Raw genomic sequence first — 14,421 nt, 5'->3', positions numbered from 1 at the left:
ATTAAATTAGTTTTAAACGCAAAACATCTTTGATAAACATTTTTTCTTACATATCAGCACATTTAAAGTAATTTCATTTAATAAGTAAAATGCTGGGTTTTTTTTTCATTTTTAATTGAATTTGAATTTCCATCCAAATAGAGATTGACATGCTTTATAAGTAAGTAAATAAATAAATTATTCATCATCTAGCAAATAAGAAATGCATCATTCACATTCACCATTTTCTAACATAAAATATAAAACTTAAGAATCTAAATACATATGTAAGTTAAACTATATAATTGCTTAAATAAATGTGTATAATATAGTATATGCTCCTGGTTAGCAAAATAAGCACCAAAGTTAGGATAATGGCTATATTTAGTTGCAAATCAACATGTTTTAATGGTTACCAACCAATGAGAATCAACCCTTTTCTTTAGGAAGATAACTAAAAAGTACAAATGCAAAACAGTATTAAAATTGAAGATTTAAATCATGGTTTCCTATTTTGATTATTTAAATCCTGATTAAAATTGGTGATTTAAATCAATCCACCGGGCAGCTAGGCTTAATCAGTTTTGTTTTGTGGTGGTGACTGAGTTACCAGTAAAGCAAAGCCCAAGAAGGAGCTAAATTTGGTGGTATTATACAGCCCATGTAGACTTTCTTTTGAATGTGGTCGGAACTGTCAGGTCACACGTATATAAGAAGCAGCACATGTTATCAGGAACTAAGCCTGTTGTCCTTTTAAATTATACTAATGCTGAATAGAAACTTAACTTCTGAGAAGTGTCTCCTGAAAAACAGTGATCTAGATATGAGTTCTAATTTGAGCTCAACCACTGACCCATTTTGTGGCCTTGAGTGAGTCACTTAACTTCTGTCTCTATCAGGGACTGTGTTTTTGTGATTGCGGTAAGCCACCAAGGGGTAAATTTCCATTTTACATTGAGACAGTGCATCTACATTGGAGTTTTGCATCAGTGTAGCTACCCCAGTACAAACATCTCTCTATAGTCAGGCCTTGGAATTGGAATGAGGATTGCCTAGTTTAAGAAACTCCAGTTCAGCAAAGCACTTAAGCTTTTGAAAATTTTACCTCCCATGTTTAAGTGCCTAAGGGCTTGTCCACACTTAAAAGGCTACAGCAGCATAGCTGCACTGCTGTAATTCTTCAGTGTAGAGACTACCGACTCCGACAGGAGGGACTGCACAGCAGAGGTAATCCACCTCCCTGAGAGGCGGTAGCTAGGTGGACCTAGCAATGTCTACATGGGGACTTAGGCTTGGTCTATACTACAGAATTAGGTCAACATAAGGCAGCTTATGTCGACCTATTTATGTCAGTGTCCACACTACAGCCTTGTTCCTGCTGATCTAAGTGCCCTGCTACACCTACATAATAACTCCACCTCCACAAGAGGCGTAGGGCTTATGTCGATGTAGTTAGGGCAATGCAGCATCCGTGTGGACACTGTGAGTTTCTTACATCGGCTGTTGGCTGTCATTCTTGTCAATTTCATGGCTCCATGCTGTAGCTATGAACTGACAAGAATGCTGCTCACAGCTTGAGCTATTACCCAAGGGTGGGGGGTGGCTCTAGCTAGAGCCTGGCTGTCCCCCAGGTTCCTGTCGCCCAGTCCAGCTGCTGTGCTGACTCCCCGCTCTCTGCCAGGAGCCCTACACCAAGGCTCCCAGCTCACACTGCCTTCCCACCCACCCCCCACTGAGCTCTCAGCTCCCCACTGGGAACCTGGCAGCCACCCAGGCTCTAGGCAAGGAGCTCCAAGTCGGGAGCGAGGAGCCAAGAGCCCGAGGGGGGAGGGGAGGTTGGGGCAGATGGGCTCCCAGCAGGGAGCTACGCAGAGCTGAGATCCTGGGCTCTCAGGCCCCCTTAAGTCGGTGGAAGTATTCCTGGTGAGGAAGCACACCGCCAACAGAAGGAGGGCGGTATGGACATGAACCACTGCAGTAGTTGCGGTAGCTGTAAGTCAACCTAAAATAGTTGGTAGTGTAGATATGCCCTTAGGTCGGCTTAACTAAACCGCTCAGGGCTGTGGATTTTTGACATAGTGACGCTAACCTAATTTTCTGCTGTAGACCAGGCCTAACTCCTGCTGGTACTTAGGCTCCTAAGTCACTTAAACACTTTTGAAAATGTTATCCATACTTAAATTTATGCACATGCTTAGGTGTCATTGATTTCACATGCTTAAGTGCTTAGCTGAATCAGAGCTAAGGTGTTGTGAAAGCTAGCTAAAGTTTGCTTAGCGCTTTGAAAACATAAAATACTATCTAGGTATCAAGAAGTGTCGTTGTTTCTCACAGCCAACAGGAAAAATGAGTTGTCGCTATATAGTGTCATTTAAATGAGAATTTCTGAAGGACACTGTACATGAATGAAAGTATAGAAAAATATTGTACCTCCAATATTACTGCATTGTTGTGCTAAAAATGAAATAAAATGCTTTTGAAGGGAAAAAAAACCCCTTTCAACTGTTTGATTGCTGAGTCTTAACAGACTACATCTCTAGATGTATTTTATAACTATATTTTAAAACAGAATAAATTAAATGTCTCTTACCTAACAATACCTGAGTGTTGTTTCCTCTTCTACAATACACACCTAAAGGACTGTATAGAAAATGCAGGTAATACCTTGTGTTGCTTTAGGTACTAACGATAACATTAAAAGTTGCAGAAAAAAACAGAATCCTGCAAATTCTGATCTTCATAGCTATAAAAAGCCTGTTGGGCAGTGCACCATGGAAATATAATCTATACTTCTGTCAGTATGAGTAGTAGACCTGGTATCTCTGAAATGTGATAAAGTATCCAATTCAGATGGTTGTCTCCTTAGGCTGAGTTCAGGAGACATGTTTTGTCACTAAATAATTTAAATGTTCTTGTGGCATGTTACTTTAGCCAGCAGAGTGTGTGTGTCTGCATGACTGACCAATTTAGAGTAAACTTTGAAAAAGTGTACAAATAAATCTGCACAAGCAAGTTGGTTCTAAACATCATTACGCTTATTCTTTATCCCAAATCTCATTTATTTAGTTTCTCAAAACCTAGAATCCACTGTAATTTTACTGGACCTGGCTTATTTGAGAAAGGTGTTTTTCTAAATGTCCATATGTAAATATTGCACTTTATAAAGGAAGGGCATAGAGATTAGATGATCCATGTATGTAGTCTGTACAGCATTTGGCAGATTTTTCTGAATGAAAAGTGCTATATAAATGTAAGAGATTGTTATGATAACATATAACTCAAAAGTGTGGCTCTATACCTTTAAATGAGCTATACTTTCACATATTTAAATCAACACAACTAAATTTGAAAAAATTAAAATTAAAACCACCTTTTCCCTTCGATATTTTTGCAAAAGGAAGGTTTACTTTAACTACCACCAGTTTGGCTGATTCAGGTTGCCTTTAGGTCAACTGTTCAAAGACTAGAATAGTAGTCTTGGAAATATACTGTTATAACATGAGGTAGTTTGTTTGACAAAAGTAATTCATTTGGGGATGGTGTCCTTTGGGCTGTTCCCATTTATCCTTCTCCTATCCATTACCCTCCAACCATGCAGATTTGGATGTGGCTCCTCCCATAAAGCCTTTGTCCTTGCTTTGACCAGCAGGCGAATGGGTTCAATTTAAGAGTTTAGATGCTGCTTCTTTGGCAGTTCAACGCAGAGGAGCAAAAGATTCACCTTGATATGTGCCTCAGGAAGACGAACGAAGCCCAGTAGGCCTCTATTATGATTCTGAGACCTGACTTGATTTCTTTCCTCTCCCCCATCTCCTCTCTGGTTGTGCTGTGTAATGTACTTGCCACTACACAATCATGACATTGTATAGAAATGCGGTAGAGTAATGTACTAGAATACAGTTAAAACTGGTCTAAAATCAGTTTTCATTTAATAGAATTAAGTGACCAGGTTTTAGATTAGTTTTCAGATTATTTACAACAGTGTTGTAGTGTCAGTAACCAGTACTAAGAGAATGTTGATCTTCAACAGGTGGTCTTGTAAAAAGAATCTTGGAAACAAAGCGAGATTATGAGACATCGCAACAGGCAAAGTCTACAGAGAAGGTAATGTGATAATGGGCTACAAAGACTTGTCATTCACGAACGTTTCAGTAGTGACCTCTCTTTCGTCCGTGCATTGTTTTTTTCTTCCCAGTTTTCTTTTCCTTACTTATCTAGTTATTATCCTTGATTTCTTAAATTCATCTTTGTGTTTCTCAAATTATGTCCTGCTTTCCATATCAGTCTTTGCCTTTCTCCCTTTTTTCATTCTGTTTTTGTATTTGTTACCATACTCCTTTTTCATGTCCTTTATTTTCATTGTTAGCTGGAAAATGTAAAAAAACAGGACAGAGAATGAGGAAAATAAGCGAGTCTCAGAAAATAGTGACATCTCTCATTTTGCTGCTTATCAAATGTAACTGAACACTCATACTCTGGTCAGAGCTCTGTAATTGAATTTATCAAGAAAGCATCTTTGCAGCAAGAGATGCCAATGAGTTTTATTAATTTCAAGCTGCTGTAGTTGTAATACTGCTTCATTTGGGAACTATATGAGGCGTGCTCTGTGTGTTTGCATAGCTGTAATGTTTTGATTCCCGTCTTAGTTGTCCTTTGGGCATTTGTAGAGCAGCATCCTGTTGCCCAGCAACAGTTTTCATGGGCTGCTAACCAAAATAGGATCTTAGGATACTACTAACCTTATAAAGTATAATCACGTTGGTTCTCTGATACTGCTTCATGTCTCCAAAGCTATCTTGATTGCAGCCAGTACTGAAGCGTAATTAATGTAGTGTGTGTCTTTAGTTTTTATACTGAAAATCTTTACTGTTTAAGCCTTGTCAAGATCTTGTTGCAAATGCACATCAGACTGCATGATAACGTTTTAGATTGATTTTCCTGATCAAACAGCCATTGAGAAGGCTAGTAAATTACTGGGCCAACTGATGAGCTAGAGAAAGACCGTGGGAGTCACTCAGGTTGGGCGCCCAAAATCACTAGTCAGTTTTGAGGACCTTGGCCATTGGGTTTCTTTTGTCATATCAGAGTTAATAATTTCACACTTAGTGGCAAAGTGTATGGCTATAGTTTTAATATTAGTCCCAAAGATACCTTGAGTCATGAAGGCTGTCCGATGACTTTGTGGTTGATACATTGTTGTGGGCAAGTATCTTGGGAAGCTTTTGAACACTATAGTCCCATTCTAGTCACATATCTCTTTTTTAATTTGATGCAATAAGGCTGGCTGCTGGCATCTTAGTGGATCAGGAACAAAATTCATTAGAGCGTATAAATATCTCCAGATGACTGAAAAACAGACACACCTGAAGAACTGGCCTTATGGAGAGCTATTACGGCTTGATGGTGGTCTCTAGTTTCTGTGCCAAAAGTGGTAGCGTTAACCTGAACCCTTTGAAGTGTAATCTTCAGGTTGTCCAGTTAAGACCTGAAATTGGTATATCTGTGCTTAAAAAATAAACACAGTTTGCTTTGCTGTCTGGAGGCAGTAGATTATGTTGTCAGAAAGGCCTGGATCCACAAATAGACATAGGGGTTGCAATGCCTAACTTGTAGGTGCCTAAAAATCACTGAAAGCCACAAAGCCTGTATTAGGCCATGTTCTCCCTATACATTGCATGGGAGAGGCAAGGAGTTTGGGCGCCTAAATCCCTTTATGGATCTAGGGCAGAGAAATCAGGATTTACTTTCTTTCCTCCCCATGTTGGGACTGCCAAGGAGGAGTGCAGTTCCTCAGAGGGAAGGGGCATCTTTCTGACTGATGCGTGGGGCTGTGTCCAGCCAGCCTTCCTTGGCCGGGGGAGAGTCCCACAATGCGGCAGAGGAAAAGTGAGGTCAAACAGTGCGATTAATGCCTTCTCAAACAAGAAAACCCATTAGATTTTTCCAAATGGCAACCCATTATCAGAAGACTTTGCTGTGTCAAACTCCTCTTTTATTCTACTTTAAAATGCATTGCATCACAAATCCTAGAGCATAGACGTGTAGGACCGGAAAGGACCTCAAGAGGTCTTCTAGTCCAGGCCCCAGGACTAAGTATTATCTAGACCAGGATAGTCAAAAGGCCAAATCTATTTTTACCCTCTCATTCTCTCATCATGCAATCTCCAATACATTGTACTGTGAATTAATGATTGACTGGTTCTCCTTAATTCCATATTTGCTTAATTTGAGCTGTCATCATTTCCGCCTATAAAAAACCTGTATGTTCCTTTTATAAAATTACTTTATGCTCATAGGCTCATTTACACTGTTGAAAGCTGTAGTCCTGCCTCTGGTGCTTTAGACGTTTAATGGCTTTGTGTTTAAACATGGCACTGAAAAAAACGGTTCATTTCAGGAAGAGTGAACCAATGCTTACTGCTTTATTTTGTACAACATCCATAGGCTTGACCACTATGTTTCATTTATACAGCGGTTTGATTTTATTTTTCATGTAATGCACTTAAAAATATAAACAATGGGGTATATTACTAATGCACAGCTTGTATGAGTTTGTTGAACAGGGGCACTCGGTGTGAAAAATGTTTCGCTAGAGTCTGGACCTTGACTACACCTTGACCAAGAAATTTGGACCTTGACAAAAAGTAATTGACTAACCCTGATCTAGCCCAATACTAAATGTACAGAAATACTATCCCTCTCTTGTTCTTACAGTAAAGTCTATTGTTAACAACAAATTTTAGTGAAAGTTCCTATATACAAAGTATATAGGTCATCTTGAACTAATAAGACTGTTAATTTAATATCCATTGACAGGCATGAGCTCTGTGTGTATACAAATGCTTAGAGAATGGAAGGGATGAGTGAGTGACATTCTGCTCTGCAATACTGCGTAATGAGTTACCAGCAGTGTACACTGAACTTGTATTGGATTTTTTTTCTGTACATGTTACCATTCCTAGATCTGTAACTAGATGGTGCTGTTCAATCATCAAATCTGATAAACTAGATTTGGGGAAAACTATCAGGTCATTTAGTTCATTCCTCTCCCTGTGGGATTGTTCTGTAGAGTATTTTGTTCTGTCAAGGTAAGCAGTGGGACTTTATCCATTTCCTGTGAGAAGCTGTATATCACCTAATAGATTTCACTGTCAAGAGACTTTTTTTTGGTAATCAGCCTAAATCTCCTTTTGAATAAGTTCATTCCATTTCTCCTAATGAAATCTCTTTAAACCGTAGCGAACAAATCTGCTCCCTTCTACCCATTCACATTTTTCAAATGCACATGGCAGTTGTATCCCTCCTCAGTGATCATTTAGTCATACTATATATCTTTATATCAGATGACCTCTAAATACCTGCCTGCTATTGTACTGGGTCATTATCGCTACTGCTTTTCAGATTACATCAGAGACATCTTTATGATCCAGAGAGAAGCTGTTATTTTTCTGACAATAGAGAAGAACTGTTTGAGGGGAAGATTAAAAGTGCTTGGTAGCAGTGATAATTGAGAGGGTATTGGATTTCAGGAAAATATTTGCCTTAATTTGAGGAATTAAGAAACTGAACGTGTGGTGCAAAAATAAATAGCATTAAAAATATCTTCACTCAGGCACTGTAGTAAGAGTACATATCTTCCCTGATGTTGCTAAAACTACTCCTGCTGACAAAGAATATTTCTTCTTTCCATCTTCAATTCTTTAGACTTTAAAGCCTAAAGCTGTTACTTAGCAAAGATCAGAAAAATTGTCTGTCTGTATTTTGTGTGCTGTTTATGTGCATTAATTTATTATTAGATATTGTTTGATTTTAAAAATCCAATCTATAAAGTGGGTAAAGATGGTAAATTCATGCTTAGGATTCAGCAGTGTTATGTTTTGACTAGAGGATATTAGACAACATAACTTTTAACTGCTGTTTGCAATTTAGCATTTATTTATTCATAGCTTCATATGAAATACTTTCCATGCCCTCCCTCACAAACATACCTGTGCTTTCTTGAAACACTGGTGTTAGAAAAAGGTTAAATCTACAAATGCAAAAGCTATGTAGTGAAAGTACTTAAAATAATATACAAATTTTTCAGGTCAAACAAAGAGGTCACCTTGGAAATACACAAGGTTTTTGCTGTCTTGATTAGCTGCATTCAGCCTAACAAATTCCTGAAAAGACTTCCCAAATATATTTGGTTAGAACCTGACCCCTATGTTAAACAGTCAGAGAAAGAAACAGATGTTATGTTTTGTATTCCACTTCATTTATTTGATGCATGGCAAAAGTAGGCAGGTTATGAAATAGAGTTTTTGCTACGTGGGATCACTTACTAAAAACTCCCACCTACTACCAGAAAAGTTCACTGGCTCTGAAAAAGAAGCAATTCTGCAAGGTTTTTGCTAGAAACAAATGTATTAAATAGTTCCATAACCTGGATAAAGTTACCTTTTATCACAAATGGTGTAAAAACAAAAAATCTTACCACTTTAAGACCAAACCAGTCATGATGATTGTTGATATTATTTTTGTTAAAGTTTCTCAGAATAGCATAGACTCCGCACTATGATATTGTCGATCCCCCCCCCCCCCCTAAATGCAATTAGTAATTTATGCATGCAGTGGTGTAGTCATGTCAGTCTCAGGATAATAGAGAGACACGGTGAGGTAACAATTTTATAGCTGACGAAGCGTTCCGTGTGGCTCAAAAGCTTGTCTTTCTCACCAACAGAAGTTGGTTCAATAAAAGATGTTACCTCATTAGTAATTTATGACTGTTAAATTAGCTATGTTTGTTTAAACCATCCTTAGATCAAGTGTTGTGACACAGTCTGTTCTTTAGGAGCCCAAGCTTCTCTGTATCCTACTATTTTGTGTCACAAGGAAATGCTTACATTGGGATTTAACTATTAGAATGCAGCTGCCCTAGGGCCATACTGAAGGCCAATTGTATTTATCAGTGCTTTGTCATGATGTAGTGATTATTTAAAGCTACAATAAAATACAGTGAGAAACTTTTGATATTAGCATAATGAATACATTTCTGCATGTAGACAACCATACTATTTCAGGGCTCCCTACAGTAGAGCTGGATATGGCTGATTAACCTTTCATTTAACATCACTGAGAGAAAATTAGCATAGGCTAATGGAATGCTCAAATCTATCTTGGCTTTTATCCTAGTCCCAGGTTCAGGTCACTGTGACTGCAGTATTCTCAAGAATACCTTGAGGTCACCAAAAGATGGTTGCATGTAGTGAACATGAGAACAGGATTTTGTGAATATTATTTATTATTTGAGTTGCAGTAGTGCCTGGAGTCCCCAGTTAGGAAAAGGGGGCCCATTGTGCACGTGTACACCTCGCAATCAAAAAAAGAGATGATCCCTGTACTGAAGAGCTTACAGTGTAAATGTAAGCTGAGACAACATAGATACAGCAAACAGATTGGGGGCACAAGGTCACAGTGAGACAGTTATGATTATTGTAATTACCAGGGCACATCCGCTGCCTAATTAGTGTTTTGTAGGTGTCATGGCAGAAGCAAGTTTCAAGGAGGAATTTGAAAGATGACAATTAAGTGTCTTGGTGGAGTTATGTGGGGAGCCCTTCCCATGCATGATCTGAAAGAAAGCATGAAGTTGTCTGGAGGAAAATTAGTGTATGTCTACACTGAAATGTAAGCCCAGGATTTGAACTCAGGCTCAAGCCTACCCCCTTCCATCTACACACAAATTGCGCTAACCCAGGACACAGTCTCAGGACCCCATGGGGATGCAGGGTTCAAGCCCTATTGCTCTGCAGTGTTGATGCAGCCCCACCAGGCTTGGGCTCTGGGAGTCCACCAAAAGTATCCCACAGGCTGATTTTCTTTGTTCACTGGACAGTCAAGTTTAGTGGACAGTCAATTTTTCCTACACTGTACCACCAACAAAGGGCTAGAGCAGCCGTGTGTGGGAGGGCACTAGTAATTCTGGCATATGGGTGGTTGGACTTGGGCCTACATAATGTAGTCTAGACACTGGAGTCCTAGGTTGGGACTCTGGATTCAACAGTTCCTAATTTGAGGTTACAAATGAGTGTAGGCTCTCAAGCCCTAGATTAACAATCCTGGTCTGCTAACTTGTGGTTTACTGACCCTGGGCTTACATTGCAGCATAGACATATCCTTAGACTAATGGCTGATGAAGGCTGGTACCATTGACAGAGAGATGGGGATTCGGTAGCTTAACAGTCTGAGAGATAAGTACGGAGAGCTAAGCCTAAAGGGCCTACATATGAAGACAAGTTATTTGTGTTTGTTGCAATGGGTGAGGCATGGAAATTGCCAGTGAAGGGATGTAAGAGAGAGGTCACGCAGTAAATGACAAGCCAGGAAGATGATTTTTTCAGTATCATTTTGAATGGATATAAAGGCGGGGGCGGTGAGGGCGAAGCATCTGCGAAGGCAAAGAGAGAAGAGATTGTAGTAGGAAAGGTTGAAGATAATGAAGACATAAACCAGAGCTTTAGCAGAATGGACAGAAAGCAAATGCTGGATCTTAGAGATGTCATTCAGAAAGAACCAATGTCTGTATAGAACTGCTGCCCCATCTACAAATCAGTGCTGATTTAATATTTTCCACTTAACTTACTGTATGTATAAAAATTAATCATTCAATTTGTTTGTGGATGTGTTTGGGTTTCAAAACCTCTGAGGACTTTGCTTAAACAAACCCATGCTAAGTATTTAGATTTGATGCTTCTGCAGGACATTCACTGATGTTGAGTGAGATGATCTTCAGGAGCTGAGCTGGGCTGGGTGGCTCTTCTTGTGTTTGTTTCAGCATTCCTATTCCTCTGTATAAATATGAACCTTAAGTTGTGTTTTATAAATAAAAAGTAATATCCCTGCTCTTTTTGAAAACTGATTTTTTTTTTCTTTTTGGGTTCCAGTTCAGAAGCTAGTAACCCTAACTTTCATAATTCGCACTGCAGAGAACATTGTGTCTTTGTTTCTTGGCCTCCTACTGAACTTCAGACCTGATATAAGCAGAAAAAACATCCTGTTCATTGAGAAATGATTTGTTTTACTGTTTTCCTATGGTTACTGTGAAAAGGTTTCTCTTGGTGAACCCTAGTAGTTAGTTTTATGATCGCATGATATTTTGTATAATAAAAAATCCAAACTCTTTTTTTTTTTTTTTTTTTTGGAGACAAATGGATTAAAAAAACCAAAACGTGTCCAAAATGAGTTTTCTGCTCTTTCCTGTGCTGTAGAAAAAAGGGGGAAACGATGTAGCTTAATAAGTGTGACTGTTTTGTTCTACTTTGATAGCAGGCCCGTACTACTTCAGTAAAAGGGCACGTAGAAACTGTTAACCACTTACAGGGTGCATGTTCTGTAATTTAATCCATTTTTCACTTCCGTTAATTTTAAAATAACAAGCACTGTATGTGGTAATAAACATAGAATGAAAAACTATTATCAAATAATTCATTGAAATATTGACTCTAGAAATACCCTTTCCAAATGGTGAACAATTACATCACCTCTTTCCTGATTTTTTTAGGATGTAGGGCATTTCAAATTTACCGAACTGAGTGTTCTGTGATAAACCATCTGCAGAGCTATTCACGCCATTAGCTTGTGCTAGTTGCTTAAGAAAGGCGGAATGAAATGAAAGTAAATCCTGGGGGTTGGTGATTTATTTTGGGTTCCTATCCCTCCCCTCTTCCCCCCCCCCCCTGCCCCCTGCAACCTCCACATCAGTGGTAGTTTTTCCCTCATTGATTGAAAAAAGAGAATGTTCCTACTTTTTAATTTAGCAAATCCCTGCGTGCAGTTCCACATTGCAGTCTGTTCTGAACAAGGTAAAGGGAAAGGCAGACCTTTTTCCCCAGGCATCCAAAATAAACATTTATCTTGGTATCATAAAAAAACATGAAGAAAAGGAGGCACACTGAGCCTATAGAGTGAAATAGTCCTTTTATGTGGGGACAGTTTATTGATTCTTGGATTTTATTGAGAGTGGGTTGTTTGAGGCATATGATCAACTTAAATGATTCTGGCATTTTTCTTAAACTGGAATATATCCTGTTATATATTTGTGCAAAATGAGCAAAGGTGACATGTAGGATTTTACCACCCACATTGCTTGTTGTAATGCACCATCTACCACAATTCTTAGGGATTTAAAGAGAAAAGATTCAAGCAAATTTTAACCCATATATGTAGCTGTGAGATCAGGAACTCTTCGTTTTTATTAACTGCCTTTCTCACTGGGTATTCTTGCAAAGTTTTACTTATTTACTCTGTAGAAATAGTAGCTCTTCCTCAAGTAGTGTCCCTAGGGGTGCTCTACTATACACTTGTTTGCATCCCTGCACCTCTGACCGATAGCAGTGTCCGTTCGGCCTCCACATGCGCTCTCTCTCTCTCGTGCTCTTCTTTGAGGCTAACTAGCCCTGCGTGGGTGAACCAACCTCAGTTCTTTCTCAGCTGCCCTTGGCCTGAGACAGAGCGAATAATAGTCTGCTTTTCTCTTTACCTCAGAGTCTTAGAGTTCTTTCTTAGCTCCTGCTAGAGTTTCCATTTGTTTTTTCTTAGCTTTATAGAGTTTTCTTTAGTCTCCCTCCCCCATGTTTTCAAAAAAAAAATTCCTTCTCCCTTTTTTCCCTTATCTGGGGATTGCCCCAATAAGCAGCATACCTGGCTCCTCCAGGTTTAAATGCTGCTTCTCCTGCAGGAAGGCAATACCAGTTACAGACGGACACTCTCGCTGTGTCCAGTGCCAACAATTGAAGGCCAGATCCCAAAAGAACTGGGAGTTAAAATAGAAACTAGTCCTGATGGAAGGTGCTTTGAAACTGTCGTCTGACCCCTGTCCCAAATCCTCTCCACGGTGAAGATAGTCCCCGGAGCCTTCAGTGTCTAAGGAGGGAGAGCTGAGCAGGAAATCTTCAGACACTCCTCTCACTTTCCAAGAAGAGGGCTGCAAGCCCTCAAACTGAGCTCCTGACCAGCCAGAGGAGATCCCCAGCACGATGGGTCATTTAGGCACGACGGCCCGGAAACATGGTACCCGTAGGACACATGGGTCCTCAGGTACAGACACCATCTATAAGCTTGAAGATTTGAAGGCACAGGCTCTGAAGCGGCCCACCGCCTGCTAAAGGTGAGAACAAAGACCGTACTGTCTCTGTGAAGGCAATACCAACACGGAAACCTACGGCACCAACTACTTACAAACAACCCTTGTCGGACCGATCATTTCTCATAAGACCTCCACCGATTTCCTCTGTACCAACGAGTCAGAACCAACAAGCCCTGATGGTACTGATCACTGTGGTACTGCAGTTGTTTTGTTTTTCTAGAGATCTCATGGTGGCTGAGACTCCAGAGTTCCTGCTCTATATGTCGATTCCCCAGAATCCTCTCCACTGCTATCCAGTGAGGACTCAATAACCAGGATGATATCCCCTCACTACCCTGACACCATGGCCCATCTCTACATCACCAGGGCCCTCCCAGTTACACTCTTGGTCCGAGCCTCAACCCTCTTGGTATGGCCACTCGTGGGTACCACCACCCCATGCCCTTTCCCGCACCCCAGTGGCCATACAGGGACATGTGGGCAGCCTATAGACACCATACATCTCTGGCATCTAGTGTCTCTTACTGAGAATCCATAAGATGATCTCCTTCACCCTCTGTATCCATAGCCCCAGAACCATAATAGGCCAGACTAGAAGAGGAGATTACACCACATAGGAATATCTCTTCCTCCTCCTCCCCAGATGAGGCAATGATGCCCCCACCACCATTCATGGCAAATGATTTTAAACTGTTTCAGGATCTCACAAAAAGGATGGCAGACACTACAAACCCCCCCCCGAGGAGATATCCAGCACAAGTTACTAGATATACTGGACATCTCTTCCTCCTTGAGAATTGCGCTCCCAGTCAGTGAGAGGCGTCTAGATCCTGCTAAGATCATTTGGCAGACACCAGCCTCTAGTGCACCAACATGTAAAAGGGCCGATTTAAAAAGTACTCTGTGCCCACAAAGGATGCAGAATTCCCCCCCCCCCTTTTTTTTTTCAGTCTTCACCTAATTCTATAGTTGTGGACGCTGTGAGTTCTCGTAGCCGAAAGCATCATAGTAAATCCATTCCTTATGAGAGAGACTGGAAAAGACTTGATTTATTTGGTAGGAAGGCATGCTCCTCAGCAACCTTGCAATTCAAGATTGCAAATTACCAAGCCTTTATGGCGAAGTATGACCACATGAACTATGCTAAATGTAATGCATTTATTAACCACTTACCAGAAGCACAACAAGAACTGTTTCAAGCAATCATACACAAGGATCAGTTAGAATGGCACTTCAGACCACACTAGATGCCATAGGTACAGCAGCCCGCTTGGTATCGATGATAGTGGTTATGCAACAGACCTCATGGTTATATT

At 40.1% G+C, this 14,421-nt stretch overlaps 1 protein-coding gene across 3 annotated transcripts in view; it reads left to right on the top strand.

The window, feature by feature from the left end:
* The window catches only part of TRAF3IP1 (TRAF3 interacting protein 1), a 96,399-nt gene that overhangs the window by 62,480 nt on the left and 19,498 nt on the right, over positions 1-14,421 (top strand). For all 3 annotated transcript variants that reach the window (XM_045033010.1, XM_045033012.1, XM_045033013.1), the window contains one exon: positions 4,010-4,083. In XM_045033010.1, coding sequence (XP_044888945.1) covers positions 4,010-4,083 — 74 coding nt within the window. The remainder of the gene's footprint in view (positions 1-4,009; positions 4,084-14,421) is intronic.

This window comes from Mauremys mutica, chromosome 10 (assembly GCF_020497125.1).
Source record: "Mauremys mutica isolate MM-2020 ecotype Southern chromosome 10, ASM2049712v1, whole genome shotgun sequence".
In the NCBI taxonomy this organism is placed as follows: domain Eukaryota; kingdom Metazoa; phylum Chordata; order Testudines; family Geoemydidae; genus Mauremys; species Mauremys mutica.
Note: the sequence above shows the minus strand (reverse complement) of the source record. Positions and strands in the feature narration are given on the sequence as shown.